Source organism: Malania oleifera, chromosome 2, assembly GCF_029873635.1.
Source record: "Malania oleifera isolate guangnan ecotype guangnan chromosome 2, ASM2987363v1, whole genome shotgun sequence".
Classification (NCBI taxonomy): domain Eukaryota; kingdom Viridiplantae; phylum Streptophyta; class Magnoliopsida; order Santalales; family Ximeniaceae; genus Malania; species Malania oleifera.
In genome coordinates, this window is record NC_080418.1 from 35,351,857 (window position 1) to 35,370,911 (window position 19,055).

Here is a 19,055-nt window from a genome sequence, read left to right on the forward strand (position 1 = left end):
CAGTGAAGGTCCAGAGTAAAATGGCAAGGTGGAAGTCGAACTTTAAAGTTTAAATAAATATGACAGGATGACAAGCAGTTTTTAGTACCAAGACTATTCACATAATGCAAACTAATTCTTTACCAGTCCCAGTTTGTGAATAAATAGATAAATTATTTGGATCAACAGGTTCGCGAGCAAAACAGCTCATTTAGGGGCTGTTTGGTGATCACTATCAAAAATTAATGAAATGGAAACCAGAAACGAAAACCAAAAACTAAAAACTAGAAACTAGCAACCTATTTGGTTAATATTTATAAAACTAAAATAAATTAAAAATGCTCATTTTCATTTTTAAATCAAATAATAAAATTACAAAATAATGCACATAAAAAAATGCTATAATAAAAATAAAAATAAAAATTATTTAAATTTATTTTTATACATTCAAAATTTACTGTTAATGGTTATTTAGTTATTTAGCATTATTAATAATTGTTAAGAGTTTGGTCTGTAATAAGTGTAAGTTAGCAAGGGTATTATGGTCATTCCAATTGAAATTGACATACATTATAAATAGAGAGAGAGACCCATCATTGAGTTTAGGTCTTCCATTTTACCCAATTATTCAACATGGTATCAGAGCATGATTCTGAAACCTAAACCCTACGTGTTACCACCACCATCAAATTGAAGCTTGAAACCCGAAATCCGCTGCATGTCTATCATCAAAGAAGATTTTTCAGTGATACTATAACCCTAGAAAACAGCCAGCAGCAGCAGAAATTCAGACCAGTTGCTTGAATTTTCTGAGCGACATTGCCAATTTGAGAACATCAAATCCACTATAGAATTGTCAAAACCAACACCAGTCACCCACAGACACTGCCGATCTGCCCTCCCCTGAAATCCCACCTCCAGGCAGTGTCCCACGTGCCCTCACGCACTGGATGAAGGCTGCCAGGGCCAACCCATGCGCCGGCGCATGAAGCCACTCTCAGGCATGGTTTTGACCTGAAATGATCCAACAGTGATCCAATCTCTCTATTAACATGTTTTTGGAGTTTTTCGTGATTTTTTGCCCAAAGATCTCACCTTTTTTAATTGCTCAAGTGCGACACCTAAGGAATGGTTGTTTGATGCTTCGTGAAGAAATTTATCAATGGTTATTGAGTTTATTGGGTCTAAAACAGTGGGATTTGCTGTGTTTTTTGATTCAATGATCTAATTCCTTCCATATATAAAAATATCAAGCTGTTGGACATGTGTTTTTGCTCAAAGATTCAATCTTTGTTTAACCATGCACATGAGGTAATTCATCAGTTGTTGTTCAGTGTTAGAAACAGTCATTGGTGACTTTCTTGGAGCAGTGACAGTGCTCATAAGTTGTTTTTTGTGAGGCTATGGCAGTGTTATATACGTTAGTTGGTGATTTCTCCATGATTGTTTCAGTGGTTCACTTCTCCAATTGTTTCAATGCTGTGAGTTGCTTTCTTGGGGCTGTTTGAGTTTCTTGGTGCTGTGGCAGTCTTGTACTAATTTGTTTGACTTGTTCATGGTTGGTCAACTTGTTCGTGGATGTTCCAATTGTTCCAACAATTAATCTTGTGGTCATTGGTCTGAGTTTGTGAATGTCGGGACGGAGTTTGCAAATCCCAAAAGTATGGTTCCTTTGTTAACCACTTGTTTGAGTGAACCACTTACTGTGACTATATCAGAGGAGGAGTACACAAGGTCTCTACAGTATCAGTCATCTCAACAAGCATCTTCTCACATTGCGTCTTTTGCCTAGAAAGATAATCCTGCGGTCTCTATGTCATCTGGTATCCTTCCTACTAGTCATTGGGTTATCGATTCTGCTGCCACTGACCATATAACAGGTGCACCTAACTTCTTTTCTAATCTCTAGTATCCTAAAAATCTACCTCAAGTTACCCTTTTTGATAGGTCCACTATTGCTGTTAAGGGGATAGAAATAGTAAATCCTACTTCTTCCATCTCTCTTTCTTTTGTTTTATACATTCCTAAATCTCCTTTCAATCTCATGTCAGTTAGTAGGCTTACAAAATCACTAAATTGTTTTGTCACATTCTTTCCTGATTCTGTGGTTATTCAAGATCTGAAGATGAGAAAGAAAATCGGCACAAGACGTGAGGCTCGTGGAATTTACTACTTTGAGTTGTTTTCTCCACCCATTGCCTACACAGTTGCAGCTACACCACTTCAAATCCATTGTTGCCTTGGTCATCCATCCTTGGACAAGTTGAAACAACTGGTTCCTACATTGAGTTATGTGTCTAATCTTGAGCGTGAGTCCTGTCAATTGGGCAAGCAACACCATGCTCCCTTCGCTTCCTAGGTCGACAAACGAGTGGTTAGTCATGCTAGTCCATTCCGATACTTTGGGTCCTAGTCGTGTCACATCAAAGTTGGGGTTTCGGTACTTTGTTACATTTGTCAATGACTACTCTAGGATGACTTGGTTACACTTCAGGAATTATTGATCCAAGTTGTTTGATATCTTTTGTGCCTTCTATTCCCAAATAAGTACTCAATTTGATATGCCAGACAGGGTACTTTGTAGTGAATCTACTAAGGACTACTTTAGTACCCAATTCAGTACTTATAGGACTAGCTCTGGTAAGATCCATCAATCCTCTTGTCCATGGTAGTTTTAGTGGTTCACCTCTCCAATTGTTCCAGTGCTGTGTGTTGCTTTCTTGGGGCAGCGTTTGAGTTTCTTGGTGCTGTGGCAGCCTTGTACTGATTTATTTGTAACTTGTTCATGGTGGGTCACCTTGTTTAGGGTTGTTCCGATTGCTCCAGCAATTAATCTTATGATCATTGGTCTGAGTTTGTCAATGTTGGGATGGAGTTTGCAAATCCCAAAAGTATGGTTCCTTCATTAGTCACTTGTTTGAGTGAACCGTGTACTGTGACCATATCAAAGGAGGAGTATTCAAGGTTTCTGCAGTAGCAATTGTGTCAACACGCATCTTATCACATGGCATCTTTTGCCCAGAAAGGTAATCCTACAGTTTGTATGTCATTTGGTATCCTTCCTACTAGTTCTTGGGTTATCGATTATGCTGCCACTGACCATATAATAGGTGCAACCAACTTCTATTCTAATCTCCAGTATCCTAAAAATCTACCTCAAGTTACCCTTGCTGATGGGTCCACTATTGTTGTTAAGGGGATATGAATAGTAAATCCTACTCCTTCCATCTCTCTTTCTTCTGCTTTATACATTCCTAAATCTCCTTTCAATCTCATGTCAGTTAGTAAGCCTACAAAGTCACTAAATTGTTCTGTCACATTCTTTCCTGATTCCATGGTTACTCAGGATCTAAAGACAAGAAAGGCAATTGGCACATGACGTGAGGCTCATGGACTTTACTAATTTGAATCGCCTACTCCACCCATTGTCTGCACAATCGCAGCTACACCACTTCAAATCCATTGTTGCCTTGGTCATCCATCCTTGGACAAGTTGAAAAAGCTAATTCCTACATTGAGTTTTGTGTCTAATCTTGAGTGTGAGTCTTGTAAATTGGGCAAGCATCATTGTGTTCCCTTTGCTTCCCTGGTCGACAAAAGGGTGGCTAGCCCTTTCATGCTAGTCCATTCCGATACTTGGGTTCCTAGTCGTGTCACATCAAAGTTGGGATTTTGATACTTTGTTACATTTGTCAACAACTACTCTAGGATGACTTGGTTATATTTAATGAAAGATCGTTCTAAGTTGTTTGATATCTTTTGTGCCTTCTATTCCCAAATAAAGACTCAATTTGATATGCCAATCAGAATACTTCGTAGTGATAATGCTAAGGAGTGCTTCAATTCCCAATTCAGTACTTATATGACTATATCTAGTATGATCCATCAGTCTTGTTGTGCCCACACTCCACAACAAAATGGAGTTGTAGAGCAGAAAAATAAACATATTCTTGAAGTCACTCGTACACTATTGTATCAAATGAATGTCCCCAAAGTTTTTTGGAGTGATGTTGTGCTCATAGCTTGCTCCCTCGTCAAAAAAATGTCATCCTCTGTCCTTGGTGGTAAAATCCCATTTTCAGTTACCTTCCCTAAGGCTCCTTTGTTCTCCATTCCTCCTCATATATTCGATTGTGTGTCCTTTGTCCATCAATTAACTCCAGGAATGGATAAGTTGGATCCTCGTGCTATCAAATGTATTTTTTTTAGGCTATTCCTATATTCAAAAAAGATATCAATGTTATAAACCTACTTTATATCGATTCTTTATCTCTACTGATGTCATCTTCTTTGAGTCTACACCATACTACTCTGATTTCTTGAGTTTTGTTGGCCTTGATGAGTCCTTTCCTCTGCCTTGATCCTAGCCTACGATCTGTGCCCAATCCTCCTCCATCTCCACCTAGTTTGAGTCCTTCTAGTCGCTTGGATCATCCCAATTTGCAAGTTTACACACAACAACTCAAGGGGGAAGTGCCTCCTCAAGCTTCTACAACTATGCCTCTAGTTCCCTCATCAGATGATCTTATTTCCCACGATGTTGATCCTCCTATAGCTATTTGAAAAGGTAAACGCACTTGTACCCAAGGACTTAAATTTCGGTTGAAATGTCGAAATTTCGAATTTCGAGGGGTCCTAAAACGAAATTGATATACAGATTTGATTTTGCATAAATTCGACCAAAATTTCAAAATTTCGGTAAATTTCGAAAATTTCAATTGTTCTTTCGAAATTTTCAGGAAATCATGGGAAAAAAAATTGGAGGGGGGAATTTTAGTGCTATCCTCTGCCTTTGATTTGTTTTTCCCACGTGATTTGTTGGGTTTTTTTGTGTAACCCATGAGTATACAGTGGGGACTAGAGAGATTTGAGTCAAATCTCAGTTCACTACTTGAGTCATGACTAAGAAAAAAGAGATCTTGCAGAGGTGTTCTGCAGATGCAAGCCAACAATTCCACAAATTCATCAAAAGGCTTAAGACCCTACCAGCTATCAATGAAAATATCTACACAATAACGCAAACAAAATGAAATTTTTTTCTATAAATTAGCTTGTAGCATGCATTAGGATACATACCTCAAGATCCTTGACAAAAGGCTTCCTCTTCTTCCATCTTCCACCTTCTAACTTCAAAAAAAACGCTAGATTTCAATTGCCTCCTGCCTCCACCATTGAACTCCAAAAAGCCCTATCCTTCGACTCCCCTCCAGTGCTCCGACCCTTCGACCCTCTACCTCTAGCCTTCGGCTTCACCCTCCACCTCCATCTCCCAAGTCGTAGACTTGCAGCCAGCAGCAACACCTCCCATCACTGCAATCTTCCTCTCGGCTCTCACAGAGCTGCAAATAGGACACGACTTAGTCGAGACTCGAGTCCACCTCCACGAGTAGCAACACGAAAAAAGAAAATCAAATTGCCTGGTTTAAGTTTTAACTTTTAACTTACTTATATTTTTTTCTCCCCCGATGCTACTACGCTTCCTTACCAAAGCCCTTCCTCAGAAAGTAACCCCGAATCTCCCTTCTCCCCAATATATTTACGAGATTGCCCCTCCTTAGAACTTAGATACATTTTCCCTACTAACCTCTCCCATTTACCCCCTTAATCCAAGATTGCTAGTAAATAGTAAATAGTAAGTTTAGTAACTAAATAAAATTAGAGTAATTTACTATTTAGTAGCTTATTATAGTATAAATTAATAAATTATTTCATTTATTTGAATTTTTTTAATTTCCAAAATTTATTACTTAATAGTAATTTTGTAAAAATTATCATTAATTTTGTAATTTTAATTTAATAATTTAATATTTTTCTTAGTTATTAATTATCCTTATTTAGCATCTAAATATTTTTCTTTTAAAATTGTAGAGTAACATTCAAATAATTTTTTAAAAAAAATTTAGAGTAATTTAACACCTAATCATTATAGCCTAGTAATTAAATAAATTAAAGTAAATTACTACTTATTAGCTTAATATAGTCTAAATTATTTCATTTATTTGACTAATTTATTTCCATAATTTATTAGTAATTTTGCACATTATCAGTAAATTTCATAAATTTAATTTAATATTTTAATGTTTGTCTTATTTATTAATTTTATATTGATAAAACATCTTAAATAATTTCCTTTTAAAATTGTTGACTAATTTAACACCTAATTTTTGATTCATTGTAACCTTGTAAGAAAGTAAAATTATCTACAAAAAATGTTTGAAGGAAGAAAACAAGATCTAGCATGAGAACATGGGTACCCGATGCCTAATGTAAAGAATGGATTTATTTGCAAATGCTGCGGAACACAAATGAAGAGTGGTGGTGCAACAAGATTAAAAATGCACTTAGCAAATTATGACCCACAGCATAATATAAAATTTTGCAACAAAGTACCTCTAGAAGTTAAGCAAGAAATGAAAATTGTTTTAGAATGAAAAATAGCAGCTATGGCAAAGAAAATAGAAATAATGGAGGAAATAAAAAATGAATTGCATGGGAACTTGATGCAACCACAACAAATTGATGAAGAGGACAATGCTGACGATATTGCATACCCGCCTGACATTTCTCCCTATGAAAGGTCTACATACCATCGAGCATTTTATGCTTCAAAAAAGACGGAATGAGAAAGAGACCAATCTCGTAGGTTTGCAAGTAGCCAACAAGGAGGCAGTTCTAAGGCTGGTAGTAGTGGAGGGCGACCTCCGATGAGGCGATCTCAAAGTGTGAGAAAGCCAGAAACAGAGCCATATATTTGAAAGTCTTCTCAATATTACAAGTCAAACGCAACAAAACAAAAAAAGCTTGAAAATTTATTCAAAGGAAGTAAAATAAAAGAAGAAATTAATAGACTGATTTTAAAGTTTTTTATATATGATGATGTTCCACCTAAGAAGGCAAAATCATCTCATTTTAAAAACATGGTATGGGGTTGCCAAGCAGTTGGAACAGGAATCGATTCACCAACACCCTATAAAATTAGAACAAAATACGTTGATTTAGAGGTAAAAGAAATGGAAGGTCACATAGAAGAAGTGAAGAAAAAGTGGGTCACATATGGCTGCATGGTAATTTGTGATGGATGGATAGGCCGTACAAAATTATCCATCATAAATTTCATGGTTTACTCGAAAGGAAGCACAATTTTTCTAAAGTCAATAGATGCTTCTAACAAAATAAAAGACCATCAATACATATATTCCCTATTAAAACATGTGTGCAAGAGGTAGGAAAGCAACATATTGTCCATTGTATTGATCTCATTTTTTAGGAGATCGGAAAAAGAGAGACAATAAGCACGGTGATCTTGCAGGGGAGACAGATCACTAATTTTATATATAACCATGGATGGCTGCTTGCTAAAATGAGAGAGCACTGTCAAGGGGATATTGTGTGTCCAAGAGCCACACGATTTGCTACAAACTACATCGCTCTTGATTACTCACAAAAAAACAAAAAGAGTAGGTTTAAAATCTCTATTCACATCTGATAAATGGGCTAAGCATGCTCTTAGTCGAATAAAATTGGGTAGAGAAACTGAAAGCATAGTTCTTAACCATCAATTTTGGGATAGAGTGGCAAAAGTTGGTAACATTTATGAGCTTATATATCGAGTATTGTGTATAGTCAATAGTAAAGTGTGGCCAACATTAGGAGTTGTGTTTGAAACAATAAGGGAGATGAAAGAGACCGTTGAAATGGGTGCAAGAAGTGCAAAATGAAATCTCAAAGTAATCAATGACCGGTGGGAAAGAACCCTTGAACACCCTCTTCATGCAGCAGGTATAAAATATTTATAAATGTCAAGAAATTCATATATCAAATTACTTATTACATATTTATACTTTACTTTAATTGATTGACAGCTTATTTTTTAAATCCAAAATGTCAATACAAAGAAGGAATTGGGGAAGATTCTTATTTTCTTGATGCAGCTCATAAAGTTTTTAACACCCTTGAGCCACATTCCTTTGGCCTAGATCAAATTGGAAATGAGGAATATTTTCAAAATAAAATAAGTCTTAATCCATGTTTAATTATTCAATAACAATTTTTTTTATATTATTCTAATTAGAAATGCTAAAAGAAGCTTCGAAGAAGCGGCTGCTAAAGTAGCTAGGGCAACCATGGCACCTGGTAAGTATATATATATAAATGTATAATACAAAGTTACAAACTTCAAGTATAATCTGCTAAGTACTAACTTATGTTCTTAAAATATCTTGCATAGTCGATTGGTGGATGATGTATAGATCAAGTGCTCCAATCCTAAGAAAGCTAGCATTGCGCATTTTCTCACAAACTGCATCTTCATCAGCTTGTGAACAAAATTGAAGCACATTTGCACTCATTCACACAAAGCAAAGAAATAGACTAGTCTACACCAGACTTCAGCAACTTGTTTTTTGTTATAACAACATGAAACTTCAAATAAGAAATATGGAGGCCGAAATGGACAAAGTGGCTGAACAAGATCCCCTAGACCTTCTTGAGATATCAGTTGAATCGGGAAATGAGGATGAGTATCCACTTTTCCAGTGGATGAGCCCATCCCATCTAGATGAATGAGATGGAAGTCCGCGCCTACAAATGGCCAAGCATGCACGAGATGACTTTAGCATTGATGTTAATCACGTGATGGTAACGAAGTAATATCTAGTAGTGATGATTCACTAATGAATCTTGGGTCTAGATATGGAACTTCATCCACTATGCCCTTTGGTGGTGACGACGATGATGCTGGCGGTGACATATCTAATCCCGACGATAGTAGTGGGCAATGTGGTGATGGTGGGGACTATGGAGGAAATGAGGGATGGCAAGATTATAGACTAGAAGTAGAATATACACATCCTCCCCAACTAGAAGATAAGGGTGCACAAAGAGAAACACACCCAGTTGATAGGTAGTACAATCATAGAAAGGGAAAAGGGAAGATGCATCAAATAGAAGAGGAGACCTTTTCCCTTAGTTTGGAATCTATGAGTATAGGAACAAAGCATGACTCTAATAGTTATAGTGGTTATGAATCTACACAGAACAGCTCCTCACAATCTACATATGGCCAACCGTTTCCATATGCATAGGAGCGGGCACGACAATGTGGAAATTGGCAACCACATGCCTAGGGGTAGGGACAAATAGGCCAAGAATGTATGACCAGTATGCAAATGCAAAACAATCCTATGGACATACACAACAGGTAGAACCTGCAAGAAGACATCCTAGTACAGGTTGATCTTCTGGCCGAGTATAAATTGCCATGAACCAAATGACTATGGAAGAGTATGAACAACACATGTACACCTATACTCAATATTTTGGAAATTATATGACATGAAGTGATTATTGTAAACAATATATGTCATCTCGAAATACCAATGATAGGGAAAGGAGAGATGACTTTGAGCCACCAAGAAACTCCATGTGGTATTGGATCATTAAATGTATGATATTTATTGAAAATGTAGTTGTTTAAATGATAATTTGTTGCCTTAAAACATTAAAGGAATAGCTTCAAAACTTTATAATCATTTGAATGTTCTCCATTTCATAGCTTGTTTCGCGATATGCAGTTTAATATCCTACACACTAAAAATTTGTCATATATGCATTTTTTTTAATGTATTTTGATACCATATTAAGCATAATCATTTATTTTAATATGTCCTAAAGTTTTATTGTAAATTTCCATCATTTACTATAAATTTCCGTAATTTCTTTAAACCGAAATCGAAATTTCCATCAAAATTTTCGTAAATTAAGACCATTGAAATTTCCATCGAAATTGAAATTTAATTCCTTTCTTGTATCCAATTGCTGATCTCTAATTTTGTTTGTTATGATTTCTTATCACCCTTTTATTACTGTTTGTTAGTACTTTGTATTCTGTTGCTCTTCCAAAATCTATTTCTGGAACCCTTTCCCATTCTAGGTGGAGAACAACAGTGGTTGCAGATATGCGTGTGCTACATGATAATGATACTTTGGATTTGGTACCTCCTCCTCCTGATAAATCTGTGGTTGGTTGCCGCTGGGTGTACAATGTGAAAGTCAATCCTAATGGCTCTATGGCTTGTTTGAAGGCACGCCTTGTTGCTCAAAGGGAGTCAAGCTAGGTATGTCAACTTAAGAAATCATTGTATGCATTAAAACAATCTCCAAAAGCATGGTTTAGCCATTTAGTGCTCCATATTCCATCTAGCGGGATTTTGCTTATTATGTATGTGGAGGACTTTGTGATCACTGGTGATGATGATCAAGGCATCCAAGACCTAAAGCTTTTCCTACACAATAAATTTCAGACCAAGGACTTGGAACCATTGAAGTACTTCTTGGGTATAGAAGTATCGAGATCTCATACAGAAACTATCTTGTCACAAAGGAAGTATGTTATTGATCTTTTAGATGAGACGAGATTGATGGGATCCAAACCTACTGATACACCCATGGATCCCAATAGTAAGTCGGTGCAAGATATGAATGATTTGTTGCCTAACCTAGGTCAGTATCGAAGACTTGTTGAAAAGTTGAATTATCTCACATTCATTCGACCAAATATATCCTTCGCAACAAGTATTGTGAGTCAGTTTCTCAATTCCCCGAGAACAAATCACTGAAATGCAGTAATTCACATTTTGAGATATCTCAAAGGTGCACCAAGGAGACACCTCTTATATCAAGATTGGGATCGCACTCATATTCAGGGATATACAGATGCAAATTGGGCAGGGTCAGCTTCCAACTGAAGATCCACAACCAAGTATTGTATCTTTGTCGGTGGTAATTTGGTATCTTGGAAAAGTAAGAAACAAATTGTGGTGGTCCAGGTCAAGTGTTGAGTCAAAGTACAAGGCTATGGCGCACACTACCAGTGAACTTGTTTGGCTGAAGAACATGCTAAAAGAACTAAGTTTCCCACATTCTCAACCCATGGAGTTGATGTGTGATAATCGAGCTGCTATTCATATTGCCTCCAACTCAGTCTTCCATGAGCGGACAAAGCACATGGAAGTTGATTGTCATTTTATTCAAGAGAAACTTGTACAGAAGCTCATTACAACCACTCATGTGAAGGTTGAGTTTCAACTTGTTGATTTGTTCACTAAAGCCTTAGGAGGTGCTCATGTGAAATTCATTTGTAACAAGCTAGGAGCATGCGATATATATGCTCTAGCTTAAGGGGAAGTGTTAATGGTTATTTAATCATTTAGGATTTATTATTATGTGTTAAGAGTTTGGTTAAGGGAATTATCAAGGGTATTATGGTCATTTTTGTTGTACTTGACATATGTTATAAATAGAGGGAGAGACCTATCATTGTGTTTTAGGTCTTCCATTTTACCCTATTATTCAACAATAACAAATATGGATAAGGAAAACCATGAAGGGATGAACATAAAAGTCACAAAGAGATGGGAGTTAATAATTGTCACAGTAGAGCAATCTGAACAGTGGGGATGGCATGGTGGTGGTTGTGGTAGTGATGGTGAAGTGGGAGGATTTTTCTTTCTTTTTCTTTCTAGCTTCCCATTTTCACCTTTGAGGGAGTGTATCAGCAATTTAATGTAGTGCATGATTACCCGTTTTTTCTCAGCCTCAATTCTCTCCCCTTCCATCCGCATTTCCCTGCCAATGAAGAATCAAAAGCATGCAAGGAATTAGTTTCAAAGTAGAACACCCAAAAAATCACCAAGATCATTCTTGGGGGATCCATTGTCTAGAACAATGACTAGCCATTCCTATCATAAAAAGTATGCCATGTGACAGAAGATCAGGCAGCCTTGGTCATCTAGATAGTGTTTTAGCATGCATATTAATTACTATTCATTTCTCATTCAGTAAGAAATTGCAGTTTTTGTATGGTGGTTGTGACATTTAACGAGGACATTAGAAATTTAATAGACTAAACACAAAACCAAAAAAATAATTCAACAATACATGACCCTTGGGCTTTGGGCACAAGAATTAATGGCTAAAATGGTGTGATGTCCAACATGCATGATAGAATAAAATTTCCTAACCACATAATTTATAACTCTTTAACATTTTTTTTTTGGTGACAAATATTTTGAAAACCCTTAACAAAAAGTGGGCATAATTTATGTAACAACACTAAAGTCATGTTTGGTGCCTATTGAACTTCATAGCTCAACCCAACAAAGCCTTAGCGCAACTACACCAGCCAGCTGCATGTTGTTGGTGCGAAGATTAAGATATTATAAACAGAGTATTCTAAATTCAATATTATATTGCCATTCCTTTTTTCACTTTTATTAATATCATTGACGCCAAAGCAAATCATTTGCTAACATTACAAGACTGCTTTGTCACACAGATTCTTCTGCAAAAACATCCAGAGATCTCCAAACCAACAACTCCTTCCTAAGTAAAAGGGAATGAGGATAACTCGTAGTTGAATGGAATGGGAAAAATAAAAGTTATGTTGATAGTTATAGTTTTGATGAAGCTTACTTTATCTGGGTTGTTTCAAGTTGAGTATATAGAAGCAAATCGTTATATTAGCTCATATAGTTTCCTAGAATTAAATTTTTTCAGCTAAAAGAAAATAAAATTGTTTAAGCCTTTATGAAACCTTCCAAAGTACCGTTAATTGAGTACATAGAAGCTAAGAGTAAAAGCTTCAATGATAATCATATTCATGACACCTATTCACAGTTGAAAGATAGCATTTTGAAACACCATAGTATTATCTTATGGTTGTTCAATTGTGATAGAAGTCATAGAACCTTGTTTTCAGGATGACTTCTACCACAAAAAATATAGTCAGCTTGAGAGACAAATTTAAGTTTTTTGATTGTTGAAATTTTTATCCATCATCAAGAAAAGAATAAGATAAGGGAGACTGATCCATGAAACTTAATATACGAAATTCTTTTATCCCATGACATTGATACAACATCAAAGAAAAATATTCCAAGCCAAAATTTCATAGTAGTGAGTAAGAGTTACAGCTAATTATTCTTTTGTTTTTTCGATAATAAAAGAAGCTACATTAGAATATTAGATAGAGAGAAGAGAAGGTGCAACGTGCGGATACAGCTTTTCCATACTATAGTTCTCCCATCCATTCATTGACTAGAATAACTTTTAATAATATTGGATGTCTCCGAATTCTTAATTTCCATGAGATAAACGAGCTCAAGATCAATCTGAACTTGCTCCTAGTTTTTCTTTGTGCTTATAAGGTCATAAAATAGCTTTAAATTCTTGTGGATCACAATGAGTATATCACCAATGTGAGACCACTATGGAACCACGCATGGCAGAGGAACCACTATGAAACAAGGAAATATTCTTCCAACCTACTCACTGTCACCATGCGATACGTGCTTAAACATTAATTTTTCAAAACGACCATGAAAAATCCAGCACCTAAAAACTAAATTGCAGAGTTAATAATAAAGTGTCATCAATAAGAGCTAATGCTAGCGAAGCCCAACTATGTTGCCATGCTTGCTAGAGATTTTTCTTTCATCTCACCTTAATCTTGAATGAACAACTAAAAGGGGACCAAAATGTGAGGCAATAAGGGTAGGCCAAAGCATGTAATGTGATCTAACTCAATTTCTCAAGTTGAACTCATGAAGTATGAATTAAGATGTATTCCAACTCCCCTCCCTTCTTGGTTTTGATGATAAATGCATTCCTAAATATTATGTGTGCCTATACATATGTATGAATTTACTAATTTTGCATACCACACAATTCATCAATTACACAAGGAACAACAACAACAAAACCAAGCCTTAAGTCCCACTAGGTGGGTTCGACTATATGAATACTTTTCCGCCAATTTATGTGATCATGGACCATTTCTTTTAATAGATTAAGGGCTATTAAATCCTTATTCACTATCTCCTTCCTAGTTATTTTAGGTCTACCCCTACCTCTTCTACTACCCCCATGGTTTTAAATCGCGGTAGCGGATAGCATAACATAACGATAACGGGTGTAACAGGAAGCGGGAGTAGCAGATGTTACATAACAGGAAGCGGGTGTAACGGTCGTGAATTGTTTTGAAGCATGCACAAGCTTGTGCATATTAGCGTACTTGCATGTTTTAAGCTTTTGGCCCTTCTTAGAAAGAGTTTTAGTGTATTTTGGATTGTTTAGTTCAAGCAACTAAGTTATTTAGTAAGGGCAATAAGTTTACATTTGGTTTAAACTACCATTGATAGAAATCCTGTGTGTGCGCATTTATACTTCCTCATTATTCTTATCTGTGATAAATTCTTATGAGTGCTAAATTGATTAAATAACAAAATACATTATACACTCCATTAATCTATTAGACACATAAGACATACGAATAATACAAATATAAAATAGTTAGAAAAGAAAGAAGGTTGAAGTTGAAAAATATAGAACATAAATATCACATTACTAATATTATCAAAATAAAATTTTTCCTAACAAGTTCGTATTTTCAAATTGTTAATTAATGCATCTATTGTGAGTATTTAAAGAAATAGTAAATTTTGTATCATTGTCATCCTCTTTATAATCTTTTCCCCCTTTTGCCACTTGGTATATTGAGAATGATATATGAAAGAGAGGGAAAAAGTGAGAAGTAAAAGTAAAAAATAAAATAATTTTTTGGTGTAAGTGTCCTGTAGTGGTTATGTAACGGCCGTAGCGGCCTTTACATAACGGTCGTGGTCCGTAACGGCCGCTACGACTGTGATTTTTATTCCCACCGATTTCGCGGTGTGTAACGGTATCGGTAACCTAAAAAACCATTACGTAACGGTGTTACGTAACGGTCACGACCTTTATTTAAAACCATGACTACCCCCCACAGTAACTAACTCACTCTCCCTCACTGGCGCACTATGTGGCCTACGTTGTAAGTGTCCATACCATCCGAGTCGTCCCTCCCTTATCTTATCTTCTATAGGAGCTACACCTAACTTACCGCAAATATGTTCATTCCTTAATTTATCTTTCAGTATTATACTAATCATCCATCTAAGCATTCTTATTTCGACAACTTTTACTTTTTGGATATTCTATTTTTTCGTCACCCAACATTCTAATCCATATAGCATAGCTGGTCTTATAGTTGTCCTATAAAACTTCCCTTTTAATTTTAAAGGTATTCTACGATCACGAAGCACACTTGAAGCATGTTGACCTTATAGGTCACACTCGGTTTTGATCATGACAAATACCTATTGTATTTGATGGCTATCTAAGGATATGTGCAAGTATATATTTGGCAAATCAAAATGATGGCACATGAAGAAGAGTATGAAGACCCTGAAGACCATATTTGTGTTGTATTTTAAATTCATTAATATGGGTCTGTAATAGTAATTAGGATATATGGTCTATAATAATTACCTACATGTCATGCATATAGGATATATTGTAAGCTCAGTAAGACCTTAGGACCCAACACTCATGCACAAATATCATTCATAATCAGGTGTGTAAAAAGGAATGGAATTGAACATAATAGGGGAAGTATGAGAGAGGGCAGGCGACCGAACCCCTGGAGTCAAAACTCCTCAGGCGCCCGAACTACTGGAAAGTCAGCAGTTTGACCTTGGTTCGGGCTACCGAACCAAAATGAACACATTGCCCTCAGGCGCCCAAACCCTTTGAAAAAGATGGTTCACCAACTCGAGCTGCCGACCATTTTAGTCCAAATCATGCCCCGGGTGACCGAACTCTTGTGTTCGGGCTACCGACCCCAGAACCCGGGCACCCGAACCTCGAAGCAAATGTTTCTGACTTTTGTTTGGGCTACCAAACCTAGACTCGGACGACCAAACCATTTAAAATGTTCTTCAAAGCTGAGTTTATTCGGGCGACCGCACCTTGGTTCAGCCACCCAAATCTTCTCGGGTAAATTAAATTTTTACCGAGGTTAAATTGATTAAATAGGGTTAATATTTCCTAAGTGCTTTTAAACTTTTCTAAGAATTCCCTATGGGTCCTAAACGGTTATAATTTTACCCTAGCCTATAAATATGAGTTCATTTGTGTAGATTAGCAATAATTAGCAAAAAATCATTAGTGCAAAATCCTCTTTTTTTCAAAAACTCATATTGCCCAAATACTCTCAAATACTTATTCTCTTGATACATTCTAATATTGTGAGAACTTATTGAGTGTGCTTGTGATTACTAGATACTACTAATACTCCCACTATTCTTGTTTGATTGTGTGATTCATTTTTAGGGAGTTTAGTTAAGTTTATCCCACATATTTCAATATTATAAATTTTGTGTTGGGATAAACAAACAAGCTTAGGGATCTTTGCATTGCCATTGCAAGATTCCCTTTGCTTTGATTTTGTTGTGCAAAAACATTTTCTACAAGCTATAATATTTTTCAAACTACTCTTGAGCTCATTACATTGAAAGAAAATAATTTGAGTTAGTTTGAATATTTGATTAAGCATTTTGAAACTCTAATTGAACATTGAGATATGATATTAACTTGTTTCAAAGATATAACTTGTTTTGAACACTCTTGAACATTCTGGTGATAATATCTTGTTGAGTGTTGTTTGCACAAATATTCACATCACTGAGCTTACATTTCCTATATTGTTGATGTGCATTTGATTGATTGTCATTGGTACAAATTTACTTGTATTAGAAGCACTTTTCATTGTACGAAAAAGTTTTATCTGTTTGTACTTCCAGGCATGGCCTGAGGGGGCGGTAATCCAGCCTATAAGGATTGTTAGGGCCTTCTCCGCCCCGCAAGGAGATTGTGTAAAGGTTAAGGTCAACCCTATGCTAATTGACCTGGTTGTTTAGGTGCCGCTCCACCCGTTAAGTGAACCTTATAGTGGTAATCCTTGTACTTGTTAGCCAAGGCGGGAATGTAGGCAGTTTGCCGAATCTCGATAACATTTATGGGTGTCATCTCTATTTACTGCTTTATTGTGCATGCTTAACTAAATTATTTGTGCTGTTTAATTTCCGCTATATATTTATATTCATTTACTTATCTACACTAGATTGACCCTAGGCTTGTGTAATACTGCTGTTGTTGGATTAATTGAACCTAGGAAGAAAGTTTTAAATACCAATTCACTCCCCCATCTTGGGATTGTACCAAAGCTAACAAAGCACTTCTCCATTTTACCCAACTTGCTCTAACTCTATGCATTACATCATCTTCAATTTCTCCTTCAACAAGCATAATAGATCCAAGGTATCAAAATCTACAAGTGCTATTTATTTCTTCATCATCAAGTTTAACTTTATCTCCAATATTCCTCCTACCATTACTAAAATTACATTTCATATATTTTGTCTTATTTCCACTTATCCTCAATCCTCTAGATTCCAAAGTTTCTCTCCATAATTCTAACTCAGCCTCTACTTTGCCCCTAGTTTCATCAATTAATACAATATCATCTGCAAACAACATACGCCTTAGAACCTCATTTTGAATACTCTTAGTTAGTTGGTCCATCACTAAAGCAAAAAGATAAGGGCTCAAAGCAGATCCTTGATGTATCTCTAGTTTCTTCATCTATAGTCCTTACACTAGTCATTACTCCATCGTACATATCCTTAATGACATCAGTATACCTACTACATACACCCATTTTTTTCTAAAACCCACCATAGAACTTCCCTAGGTATCCTATCATACACTTTCTTTAGGTCAATAAATACCATATGCAAGTCCCCCTTCTTTTCCCTAAACTTTTCCATTAATCTTCTTAAAAGATATATAGCTTCGGTGGTAGATTTCCAAGGCATAAAATCAAATTGATTTTTCTGAGACCTTCATTTCTAACTTTAATCTTTGTTCAACTACTCTTTCCCATAATTTCATCGTATGACTCATAAGTTTAATTCCACGATAGTTATTACAATTTTGAATATCTCCTTTATTTTTGTATATAGGTAGTAAAGTGATTTTCCTCCATTCATCTGACATTTTCTTAGTTTTTATAATTATATTAAATTAATTATTTAACCATATAATTCCGTTATCACCTAAGCATTTCCAAACTTCAATTGGGATGTTATCCAGTATAGTTTTCCCATTTTTCATTTTTTTAATGCAAACTTAACTTCGTTAACTCTAATTTTGCAAATAAATCTCATATTTTTAGTCTTTTCCTCATTTGTCAAATCTAAGTTTAAGTCTTCTATTTGGGTTTCATTAAACAACTTACTAAAGTAACTTCGCCATCTTTCTTTAATGTCTTCGTTCTTAACCAAGAAAATATCATCCTCACTTTTTATACATTTTACATTTCCTAAGTCCTTACTCTTCCTTTCTCTAACTTTAGCAAGTTTAAATATATCTCTTTCCCCTTCTTTTGTATCTAATCTATCATACAAACTATTAAATGTTTTGTGTTTGGCTTCACTAATGACATTTTTTGCATCTTTTTTGCCTCCTTAATACTTTTCAAAGTTATCCATATTTCTACATTTTTGCCACGTTTTATACCAAACTCCTTTTGTCTTTATCGCTTTTTGGACATCTTTATCCCACCACCAAATTTCTTTTCTATTTGAGAATCTTCCCCTTGATTCACCTCAAATCTATTTTGCTATTTTTTTAGTAGAGCTAGATAATCTACTCCAAAGAGTATTTGAATCTATCCCATCTTCTATAGTCCAATCCCCATCTTTGATTATTTCATCTTTAAATTTTATTATATTTTCTCCCATTAGGTTCCACCACCTAGTTCTCTTACACTGGTTTATTTTATCATTTTTCTTCCACTTTATAATACATATATCTAACACTAAAACTCTATGTTGTGTGGTTAGGCTTTCACAGTTTCACCTGGAATAACTTTACAATCCTTACATGATAAACGATCTACCCTCCTAGTTAAAAAAAAAATCTATTTGACTTCTATTTTGTCCACTTTTAAAGGTAATTAGGTGTTCTTCTCTCTTCTTAAAGCAAGCATTCATTATACTAAATCATATGACATAGCGAAGTCTAAGATCACCTCCCCAAGCTCATTTTTGTCTCCATATCCATATCCACTATGTATCATCTCATAACTTTTATTATCCCTTCCAATGTGTCTATTCAGATCTCCTGCTATAAATATTTTT

The 19,055-nt window shown here is 35.6% G+C and overlaps 1 protein-coding gene across 1 annotated transcript in view; it reads right to left on the reverse strand.

Moving 5' to 3' along the window:
• The window catches only part of LOC131149514 (large ribosomal subunit protein bL9c), a 78,153-nt gene that overhangs the window by 49,987 nt on the left and 9,111 nt on the right, over positions 1 to 19,055 (reverse strand). The window contains exon 3 of the mRNA XM_058100026.1: positions 11,559 to 11,604. Within this exon, the coding sequence (XP_057956009.1) occupies positions 11,559 to 11,604 (46 nt within the window). The remainder of the gene's footprint in view (positions 1 to 11,558; positions 11,605 to 19,055) is intronic.